At 39.0% G+C, this 12,505-nt stretch overlaps 1 protein-coding gene across 3 annotated transcripts in view; it reads right to left on the bottom strand.

Annotated features, from left to right (window-relative positions):
• grik4 (glutamate receptor, ionotropic, kainate 4) overlaps positions 1-12,505 on the bottom strand; it is a 352,304-nt gene that overhangs the window by 59,639 nt on the left and 280,160 nt on the right. For all 3 annotated transcript variants that reach the window (XM_053239647.1, XM_026924740.3, XM_053239648.1), the window contains one exon: positions 1,905-2,066. In XM_053239647.1, the coding sequence (XP_053095622.1) occupies positions 1,905-2,066 (162 nt within the window). The remainder of the gene's footprint in view (positions 1-1,904; positions 2,067-12,505) is intronic.

Below are 12,505 nucleotides of genomic sequence, written 5' to 3'. Positions count from 1 at the left end.
TGTTGGTTCGTAAAATGTATGACACTATGGCAAAAGTGGGTTGTTTCCATAACACTGGGCACAGTTTCTCCTGGCTCTTAATGTGATATTGCCCATAACTGCAGGTGCAATGGGTTCAGACATACAAACCCAGGCAAGCTGATTGGCTCAAATGCCATTGCCAGCAGCTTGGTACAAACACACTGTGCTGCCGCTAGTAACTGCAATGTCTCTAGTGCCAGGGAGGCACTAGAATGTCAATTTTGTCTGAAACACAAACTAGACATTTTGAAGCAGCAGGCTACCTTCAGACAGTCTTGTCTGCCATCAATAATGCTGAGATTATTCAGTCTGATCAGTTGATGCTATCTGTTAAATGAATTACTCTGTTGATCAGACTGCCCTAATGTTCATGCTATTCCCACAAAGTTGGGCTTCATAAACTGTGGATAGATAGAGTTATGCAAGATACAGTGCAGGTATTGCTGTGTTGTCTTGCTAGGACTCTACCATGAAAAGAGTTAATTGGTTCTTTCTCAGACTGTTCAGTGGTATGAGGCTCGACTTGCCAGACACATGAGCCTTCTTGGTTTAGGAGTGCCCACACATCAGCCCTATGCAGACCTTCTAGATAAGCCTGGGATGCTATTATTTGCAACTCTAGTACTGAAACTTGGTATGATGCTATACATACCATTTAGCTTAGAATGTCAGTATGTCAGCCATATCACAAAGGCAGTGGTCACTAGTAGTGTGTGTGTACCCTGAGGCATTGGTCCAGCACACGTGAGGCACTGTTTCAGAAAGGTGGCAACACATATGTCGATGTTAGCCTGTTAATGTCCTTGAAATGATATCTGTGTGGCTAGTCCTCTAACATTTTTAGGAAAGTAATCGCACATAATAGTGCAGACAGACAATATCAAGGTGATTTTTTTTACATCAACCACCAACAAGAGAACTAAATGTTACAATGTCTAACAGTGGACTAGATATACACCAGTCTTGAGAGCAGAGCTACACATTGGGCCAATTCCATTTACAAGAAATTAGTTCAAGTAATGTGAAACACCTACAGAAGTGCAGAAGTTGATCTCTTTGCAGTGGAGTTATTGTCCAATGTGTTTCACAGACAGGGCATTGACAAACGTTTAGGGCCAGAATGTATTGGCGCATAATTGGCCGAATCTACAGCCATATGCCTTTCTATTGCTTTCTGTGTATGGATGAAACTGCAGCACATTCAACAGACTGTGCAACCAGTGAAACAGTGTCATAGTGCTAGCCGTACTGATACATAAGTATCCATTGTTTCACCCATTAACTGAAGGGCCCTCCATGCCTGTTGCCTCGTCAGACTGAACCTGCGATTCCAGATGAGCAGGTCACTGTGGAAATGCAGACCACGCACTCTTTGCAGTTATTAGTCTGGCCCTTGGGATCAAACGGATCATACTGGCATGTTTGGAATGGGTCAGTCATATTCTTCTTCACACTGGCTATATACAAGCCAGCAGAAAGTTTTCTCACAATGTGTTAAATATTGGCATTTAAACCGCTTACAGTGAACAATGCTTTACAGTTTTTCACAGAATCAGCTAGTGTCTTTTTACAGGTCTACCCAAAAAGTGTGCCACTGGGACTGCATAAACTAGTCAAAACTTTAATAGGTGCTGACTTTGCTATTGGAAATATGCAGGCAGGAATATGGGGAATAGGAATACTCCACTAGTTTGGAAGGAAAATGCCCTTGCGGTCCTTTACTCTGTCATAGAACCATGGCAAAGAGTAACCTTCCATTTTCCACATCATTGTCTATTCCACTTACATTAATAGCCTGAAAAAAAGAATCTACATAAACAACTGAAAATGGTAAAAGGCAAAACAAATAGGAAAGTGTTCAACAATAGTTTTGTATTAAATACCGGCGTGCCAGCAAAAGGGGCATGATCACAGTTCTCCTGCCAGGAGCGGTTGAGGCTGAGAAGGAAATCTTGGAAGAAGGGATGCGTTCTGTTGAAGACTGAGAACCCGATGATATTCACCCGTTGATCAGCTACATCATCCAGTCGCAGCAGAGAGAATTCCTAAGGGAAGACAGCACGGATGAGTTTAATTGTATTTAATTGTAATTAATTGTGTTTAATTGTAAAATAAACATATTGTTGATTTCCTAATTCCCAAATGACAAAGGCCCTGTCCCAAGTGGCAGCCTAAGCCCTGTGGCCCTGTGAGTGATTGAGAGTATACAAGCAAGGGTACACAAGCAAGCATTTATGACCTTCAAGCCATCATCACATTCCCAGATGTTGCTTGTTGTGTTAAGCCTGGCGCTTCCACAAGGTCTCACTATTCAGCAATACAGGCAAATAGTTACATACTCAGTGTTATTACTCACACACATGCTTATGTGGATTGTTTCTACAAGTGCTGAGTAGGAAATAATTAGAAATAATTGGTTGCAATGTGATGACTAGAGAAAACCTAATTTTCCATTTGAAGACAAATGAATTTCATAATCAGTTTCGTCAGGCCCATCACCAAAACACTTCAAATGATCTGGCATGGTGAAATCAGCTGATTGCACACCGTAGCGCCATATGAAATCATGTGTAGGCAGGCTAGAGTAATTAAGTAACTGATCATACTCTGTTTAATTAATTACTTTACTGTGTTTGTTTGAGATAAGTTGTGAGCCTAATGAATTAAATTAATGACAAAAGACACTGTAGGACTCTATTTGAGGATATTTTTCTCTCTTTTCATGATATTTTGCTCTCTCTTCTGGTCTGTCTCTTAACAAACCCACTCATAGTTGCAAAGGGTTTTGGGTAAGAGACTGCTGCAGTCCTCTCCCGTATGGTCTTTGACAAAAGGTGCAATAAGGGTACAAGAGCACACTTTCCCTTGTGGGATCTCATGTGTCATGTGCCTGCATAAACAAGGATGGCAAGAATGCAAGTAATCCACTACACTAATCATTCTATTGTTTCTATCTGCTGTAATATTGTGTACAGTTCGTCAGATAAACAACAATGAGTGAAGTATTGTGCTGTGTATCCTGTGTGTAAAACTCTACTGAGATCCAGTATTGTCCAGAATGTTGTCAGCTTGCTTTCCCAACATGCACCATATTTCAAAAGAAGGCTAATAGAGATGTCCCCATGTCTGGACTCACATTATTACAGTATATGTCCCTGACACCATCACTGACTGTAGATATACTGATGACATGTCATATACTGAATACTAGACCCAAGAAATACATCATACAGAGAGGTACAGAGTAGAAGAAGAGAGAGCAAGGCTGCGTGGCGACTGCAGCAGGAGTCCGGGGTCTTCAGAGACCCACCAACAAATGCCTCGTCTTAGATGCAGTAGCACTGAGCAAGCCTTGAGAAGCTGTGATCAAAGGAATACTCTGGCTCTATGATTACGAAAACAAAGTCAGGAGAGGTGTGAAACTCAAACTGAGCCAGCAGAGGATGAAAGCAGTGAGAGGAGAGATGGATAAGGAAGGAGTAGAGAAGAGTAATGTACTGCAGTGTCTTCAGGAGACAGCGTCTTTTAGTGCAGATCTGTGGGAGAGATGGAGGGAGACAGGGAAGCAGAGGGAGAGAGGCAGGATGATAAAATACGAACAGATCCTCCTTTGCTTTTTGTTTAAAGGTGACACAGTCTCCCTGAGTCACTCCAGGACTCATGCAGGACATTCTGCATTTGTATCTGCATTTGTCTTGCTGATGAGAGGCAATTTATAATCAGAGATGTACAGCAAGTCACCACAGTGCACCACACTGATCTTGTGTATATGCATTCCAGGTGAATGTGAGACAACCATCTGAAAAGTGTCCAATACTAGAATAGTTTATAAATAGGATTTCTCAGAGCTTGATAAAGTAAAAGTTACACAATAAAGCTACTGAAACTAAAGTACCATACAGTACAGTACCCGGCTTTTTTGCCCCAAAGATGCAGCACAAAAATAACAACTTTCGAGGCTGGAGATGACAGGACCCTTGGGGACAGGAGCTGGCCCTGATCTCTGACAGCTTGACTGAAGACAAGGGGAGAGAGAGAGGAGGGGGAGGACAGGTGAGGTACTGACAGGATGGCAATGAGCCTCCTGACACAGCCTGTCACCTAGAGATCAGTCAGAGCATACTAGGAGCTGGGCCAGAATACTACCATGATGCAGGCACACATGACATCCCATTGCGTGCACACACACACACACAATTCTGCTTTTGTGGTTTTTTTAAATAAAGAAATGCAATTTTCCTAGTGACTAGCCAAATGTCTTCACAAGGTCAAAACTAAAGTGTCACATATTCCTGCCATTATGAGGGTACACACACACACACACACACACACACACACACACGGTGTCCACAATTCCAGCACAATTTCTTTCCCATACAAATAAATATAAATATATAAAACTCAAGATTCATCATTCATTCCACCGCCTTTTCACATTAGACTTATTCACACAGAGAGAAAATCTGTTATCCAATACTCCAGACATAATAGGCAACAAAGACATATAGCTAGGCACCATCAAGGTGTTATACAAAACTATTAATCTAGCATTAACTACAGAGATAAATATCACCAAGAGGCGCCCTGTCATTGTTGTGTTTTGTGGATTCGGTGTTCACACAGGGGGATTTGGGTAATCACTTTATTTATCCTTGAAGCTGAATGTAAAACACTGGATTCAGAAGAAGATTTAGAATCTATATGCAGAAAAGCTCAGTACTAATACCCAATTCAAAATCCAAAACAGTAGAGCAGACAAAGAACAAAACACAATCAGGCATAAACAACTAGACTAGGGACTAGACTTCCAACTACGGAATTGGCAAGGCTTCACAATGAACTACTGAAAACTGGGGGCTTCTATACATGAAATCAGGAACTGAACAGGAAATTGGGCTCAGAGGCCAAGCTAGAACTCAGGAGAGTACCACCTCTGTTAGCAGGGAGGGCAACCATCCTGAGCTAGTGTTACACAGAACTCTTGCACTTACACTATATGGCCAAAAGTTTGTGGACACCTAACCATCAGACCCATATGTGCATTTTGAACATCTCGTACAGATTTAATTGCCCTTTTGCTGTTATAATAACCTCCACTCTTCTGGGAAGGCTTTCCACTAGATTCAGTGGGGTTGAGGTCAGGGATCTGTGCAGGCCACTCAAGTTCTTCTACTCTAACCTTGGCAAACCATGTTTCCTGGACCTCGCTTTGTGCATAGGTGCACTGTCATGCTGCAACACGTTTGTGTCCTGTAGTTCCAGTGAAGGGAAGTTGTAATGCTACAGCATATAAAGACATTCCATACAATTCTGTCCTTCCAACTTTCCAGATGATTTTACAGGAAATTTCACTCCCCAAACATCAAAATGATTTCTGCTGCCTTGTCATAAAAAGGTCACACACACTCGTCCACGCCTTTGTCTCCTCCAGACTGGACTACTGCAACTCTCTTCTCATCGGGATCCCTAGCAAGAGCATCCAGAAACTCCAGCACATACAGAATAGTGCCGCTAGGATCCTGATGAGAGTGCGTAAATACGAACACATCACACCAATTCTTCAATCATTACACTGGCTTCCCATTTCCGCCCGGATTGAATACAAGGTCTCCCTCCTCACACATCAGTGCATCTATGGCAACGCCCCCACTTACCTTAAAGAACTCCTCACCCCACAGATTTCAGCACGTCCCCTCCGCTCCACAAACACTCATCGTCTCCTCCCCCTAGGACTAATACCCGCACCATTGGGGATCGAGCCTTTTGCGCCGCTGCTCCTCGCCTGTGGAACGCCCTCCCTGAACATCTGAGGGCTCCACAAATGACTGATGGTTTTAAAAGGGGTTTAAAAACGTACCTTTTTAAAAAGTGTTTTAATATAGTTTAAATTTCTGTGCTAATCTCAGTTGGCAGCTGGTTTTAACTGCTGTTTTTTGTAGCACTTTGAGATTTTCTTTAAAATGTAAAGTGCTTTATAAATAAAATGTATTATTATTATTATCTTTGGAAAATAGAAAAGGGACATTTAACCAGGAATCTAAAAGGAATCTAACTTTCAGTTAAAAAAAAAAAAGTTAAAGTAGTCTATTTTGAGTCAGTACAGAAAAATACATGCTGCTGTTGTGGCACTGTGAGTCAGCCTGGAAAGCTTAATGACATATTTATTTAGACAGAGCTGAACTGACACACTGAATTTGCTGAAAGTTTTGCAGTCATGGATGCACCATACATCCTCAAGTCACAAACTTAGGCATGAAACATATCTAGCTACTATCAGTGACAGTGTTTTGAAGCCACTATTAAACCAGAGATCTTATAAGGAGTCTCAACATTGAGGATACCCACTAATGCCATCCTATGACGTAGGATTTAAAAGTGAAGCAAAATGTGCTTTTTTCTCTGCTGAACAGGTAAGACGGTGTAGGATTAGTTGTTTGGTATTGAGCCCTTTTCACACTTTTAGGTTTTTGTGTCAGAAATAGCCTTCACAGGTTAACTTTACTTCTGCTACAATAGCAACAAACACTGTTTATGAGAAATGTTACAGAAAAACTGTGAACTGCATTGGAATCGAAGAAACATCTCCAAATTTCAGTGCAATTATTAAACCTATTTCTAGACATTTTTACTAATATCAAGCTTGAAATTTTCTTATACTATTGTCAGATATTATAGCTTCTTTCTAGAAATGAATGCTAAAAATTAGCTAAATTATTTGCCAAAAGAACAAGAAAACTCTTTGCTTAAAAAAAATAGCAGTCTCAGGTACAGTGTGTGCAGTTTTATAAGGAAATGAGCTGTAAGTGTTACTGAGCATCTTGCAGAAGCAGCCACAGTTCTTCTGGATACTTTGACTGTCACACTTCCTTCTTATTTTTGCAGCAAAACCCAGCAGCCTTCATTATGTTTTTTTGTCTGAAAAGTGGTCTCTTTCATAATATGCTGTTTCCTTTACTGATATACAAAGATTTTTCTGTAACATTTAAGTTCGTGTTGGAAAAGTAATGTTTGGAAATCTAAAATGTTTTCGTACTGAGTCAATAATGCAGAAATCATAAAATAAAAATCTATAACAAAGTTTGTACAAAAAAAAAGGTGCCTATGCCATTTGCACAGTACTGTATATGACAAAATATATATAATAAAAATGTGGTATCACTTTAAAAAAACTTGGACAGACTCCATGTGAGAACCAAGTTGGAATTTTGGCATTGTTTTGATATCGCAACCCAGAAGTGAGGCTATGCTTTCAAGGAAATGGACTTAAAATTCAGGTTTAATGAAACATAAACTGAAATTTAACTCACTGACTGCACCACTCCCAAAGATTACGAAGAGATATGCTACTGTGTCACTTACTTACTGTGTCACACCACTAAATGCTAATGCTAGCTAACGTTTAGATAAAAACTAAACCTCTACTTTTATCTACATATGAATGCTTTCAATAAGAATAAAGTGAGATATTCTGGTCTTGCCGAACTCTCCCACATGATGTGAATGCAGAATTCATCTTCTGAGCACTGATCGTAGCACATGCTTGCCTTCAGCGTGTATGTATTTTTTTCTCCCTGCTCTGTTTTGCTCTGCCCTGGTCCCTCTCTGTCTGCAATCTGCGCATGACTGCCTCGGCTCCTGGCACCATGGTGCACCTGTGCTCTCACTGCGTGATGTTCCATGCATCTACGCGTCTCCACTGTATACCCTTCACAGCGCTGATGTAGCATGTCGGCTTTGACAAAATCACGCAGATGTGAGCACAGCTACAGCATTCTCCTTGCATTTTTAAAACTGACCTTGAGTACAACAACGGCACCATATAAACAAAAATAATCAATAATTATTGTTTGCAAAATGAACATGCTTACTAGGGACACATTCTTGGATGCATTTCATTCTCCTACTGCTTTAACATTAGCTACTACAGTCCCTCTTAGCTAACTACTCAGATGTTATATGCTAATGATATAGCTGAAGTTATGCAGATTCTTTCACTTTTTTATCCAAAAAAAAAAAACTTCAGTGATACTAAGAAAACTACTGTAATGCCAGGAGATAATTACATTCTTAGATGTAACAGATGTACTTTCATCAGGTTTTGAATATTCTACTAAAAGACTTGTATATTGACTTGCAAATCACAACCATCAGATCACTCTGTGCAGGGAACGGGTTAGCAACACGACTGTGGTTACAAAATGATCATCTGTGAGTCGTTTGCAAGAACACATTTCCACCAAAGAGATTTCCTCTTCTTTTTATCTTGCAAAAGCAACAAATTTGAACAGACCAGATATTTTATTCCATCATTTTATTACAACTATAGGTTCAATTAACTTTGAACTTGAAAAAGAAATAAGGCCAAAATGAAAAGTTTCCTATAATTAAAGTAATAATACTGCAATACTGATATGTACTTGTTATTACAGAGTGATTCATGCAGTGTATTGGGCAATGAACTGACTTTATGCTCATATCAATTAGCATGAAATTCACATTCAGTGCAAAAGAATATTACAAACTGTCAGTAATTGCGAGTAAGTGAGAGTATACTGGTTATGCAGAAGGTTCATAAAGAGGGAATGATAAAAGAGAGCAGAGGAGGTAATATCACACATCCATATCATTGCCTGTAGCTATTAGACTGAATTCCTACCTTTACTGCTATGTCATTTTGAAGAGAGTGCATATATTTTTTATGTTGTCTTCACAGTCAGGATAGTTGAATTTGTCTAACAATGTGTAAAATAAAGTTTCATTACTTTATTATTTCAGCTTCAACAGTTCTAGACATAGCTGTTAATTAGCTGTTGATTTATTTTATATTAAGTATATGATGTACTTTTAGTTTACTTCACTCCATAATGAAAAAAGCATGTTTTCTTACTTATTACCACAAATAATAACATACGTAATACATACATTCTGTAGGATTGTCTGTAGACAGAATTGTGTTTAGACACAGAATAGGAAAAGGGGGGAAAAAAAACAACAACTTCAGGTTTGAAGATTCAGAAGGAAACAGTGACTTTCATTGTTTTTAAATGAGCAAGGTGTGGAACCCATGCAGCAGCTCCATGGGTGCTCTGTGGCTGGTATTACCTGTTGTACTGTCCATTTTAGTAACCGTTTCAATCCTCTATACTGTTTGTTCACATGGGCAAAGCGGCCGAATGTCATTCATTTTCAATGACAGCTGGTGATTTAAATGCTGTATCCCAAACTGCATACTAGTGTTTACATATGGTAAAACTGTATGCCCTCTACAGTAACAGGTAACCTACAGAAGTGTACAATGCTGACCTTGTACTTTTTTAGTATGCTGGTGTGCTGTTTGAGATGCAGCCAGCATCAGGAGACGAAGCCACATTAGAAGCACTGTCCATGCTCTTTAAAAGAAAAAAAAATCCATATACTAATTGCAGACCCTTCTGAACCAGCCAGTCATATCTGTCAGGCATCTACAGGTATGAAGTGCTAATTACTCAAATAGTGCAGTGCTGGCTTTGCTGTATATAGCAGTGAGCATTAAAGCACATCTTTAGCAGACTATATGGCATTTCCCATACAGTATGTCATACACTCCCTCTCAGCATGCACTGCGGCTCTTGATGCATGTCACGCTTCCCAGCGTGAACAGAGCTGCTTCTGCGTTTTGCTTGTCATGTGATTGTTTCTGAACGTTGTGTGTTTTATATTGATTTTAAGTTTTGTCGCCACCTTTGTCCTGTAATCGGTATGTTCTCACCCCATTGTTTTCAGTTCTCCCTTCACTGGTTGTCCTACTTAAGCCCTGTTGTTTTATTGTTTCAGTAGAAAGTCTTATCATCTTGTGATAATGTTTTATCACAAGCCCAAAGCATAGTTTATGCATTTCAATGTTCTATGCTGTTTACTAGTTCTGAACATGTCCTGATTTAGTCTCTTGCCTGTTTTCCCATGTTGTGAATATGGATCTGCCTTGTTTATTTCCACCTGCCTGTGCTATGACCCCCACTATGGACTATGACTATGATTTCTGGATTAACTCCAATAAAACACATGCTGAATTTATGCATTTGTGTCCTGCCTCTCATTGCATGTTACAACATATGCCATTTATTCACAAGCATTTCCTATGTTTAGTATTTTTTTACCACATTTTTTAGTAAACTGATCTCATTTTTAGTTTGGAGCCAACTGATTTTTGTCAAATGGGCAATTTGGCATATGTTCAAGTTTTTAGCTATGTAGTGTGTTTGGCTATATTGCTCTAGTCATGCGCTATCAGAGAAACCATGAGTGCTGAGAGTAGAAACATCTCCTCTGTCAAAGTACAAGGTTAAGCCTCTAGGAATATACTATTTATATGTGGACCCGTAGGCCCAGATATTTTTTCATAAATTGGTGCCTCTATTTAGAACCAAGCTGCAGACGTCCTGCGTACACCTATTAAGTACAACAACCTCTGCAGCACTCCACTAATCAGACTCTTACGTTCGAGTAGCCAGATGAAAGCCACTCTTCAGTTATATATACTAACTTATATTATACCAGCGTGCAATTATTATACCAGCGTGACCTCCTCTGTCCAGTTCTACCATTCCCTCTTTCAGAGAATGAAAGAAAATATCAGAATTTTACATTGTACACAACTAGTACTCTCTTACATTTTATAAAATTCCATTTATAAATAGTTCGTAAAATTATTTCGCATTGAAAGAATGCATGCACATTTCTGCAATGCAATTCTGTAATAACAATTCAATTTCAGTATGAAAGTTTGTGCACTACTCAATTTCAACTGAATTTATATTACATATAAAGTATAATGCATGCAGTAAGGGATATTTTCTGCATATATTTAGAACATTTTGAACATTTTTTTAAAGAGTGCAGATTGTTCTACAACACATTGGTTTCGAAATGATTGGCACCCTTACCATTAATATTTTGTGGCACATGTCTTTTTACATTTCCTGTAACCTCTGACAAGGTTGGAGACAGAACAGCCTCCTTATTATTCTTAGTTTTGTGCATGTGGACTTTCCTTTCCAATTCTGACCACGGGGTTTCAGTAGGGTTCAAATCTTGAGACAGTCATTGCAAAACATGTATTTTGTTTCATTAACTCTTTATTTATTGATATGGAAGTATGTCTGGCCATCCTCTTGTCAAAAGCTCTGTCTATGGCCAAGTCTGAAGCTTCTGGCAGAAGCAACCAGGTTTTGTGATTAAATAATCTAGTACTTAGCAGAATTCTCCTGATGCCATAAATCTTTACAAAAGCACCTGAATCACCAGCCACAAACCAGCCTCCAAGCATCTGTGCCTCTACAGAGGGTTTTTACTCTTTACTTGTACACAGCCCTCTTGGTGCCAAACATGCATGGTTTATGTGTCATCTGACCACAACCTGGTGAGGCTTATTTCTTCCAATGCTTATTGCTATGAAAGTGGAGTAATTCTAAAATTGTGATCTTAGGGCTCATTGTCCACCTTCATCCTCCTCCTCCTCACTGTGTGGTTGACAGGGTGCTCATGGATCCACTTCCTGGCTTAGTGGTATTTTAACAACTTTGCTATTGTTTATATCCATTACCTGATTTGTACAAATCAACAACCATCTGTTTCTTTTTGTTTGTTGAAAGTTCTTCAGTTCTTTCACATGGTAATGGATGACAAATGGATTTTACATGTGTGAAAACTTATATTTATACCCCAGGAAAACTGTCATGAAACGCAGGAAAGCGGTTTCAAACTCCATATCCCAAAATGCATCACAAACTACCACTTTCTACACACCACGTTCAATGTCACATTGACAGTCACCTGATTACTGATCACACCACCTCACCTATATAAGCACACTCCAACTAAGACACACACACACACACACACACACACTCACTCAATCACTCACTCACTCACTCACTCTGTAAGTAGTTCAGAAAGACACTTTGTTTCGATTTATTTAAAAAAACAGGTGTATCAATAATTTTGGCACATATATTTTTAAAAAAGTAGTTCTAATGAGAATGATTTTGTTAGAACAAAGATATATAGTTTCTCCTTTTGTTTAAGTTTAAAATTTGAATTATTGTGTGTAATGTTTGTTTTTATACAATAATTTTATACAGTCATTTTGCTAATTAGTCATTTTGTCATTTTTATGAAGGGTGCCAATTATACCTATATATAAAAACCTATTCACACTATCCCCACATACAAAAAATCAAATCCCTTGCAGGTCCACTGCCTTTATAAATATTGATGCATTTTTCACACTTTAATTGATGGAACTGTCACTCATGTTCCAAAGCTGATAAAAAGATGAAAAATGATGTAGTACTAATATGTAAATTATTAGGCTTATATTTCATATAAATAACAAATTGGTGCCTTGTTGGAATCAAAAAAGCTCCAAATTGCAGGAAAGAACAAGGTCATGTCCTGCACTGTTCTCAGATGCAAGTGTGTGCGTGTGCATGTGTGTTTGTGTGTG

Source organism: Pangasianodon hypophthalmus, chromosome 14, assembly GCF_027358585.1.
Source record: "Pangasianodon hypophthalmus isolate fPanHyp1 chromosome 14, fPanHyp1.pri, whole genome shotgun sequence".
Lineage (NCBI taxonomy): Eukaryota > Metazoa > Chordata > Actinopteri > Siluriformes > Pangasiidae > Pangasianodon > Pangasianodon hypophthalmus.
Note: the sequence above shows the minus strand (reverse complement) of the source record. Positions and strands in the feature narration are given on the sequence as shown.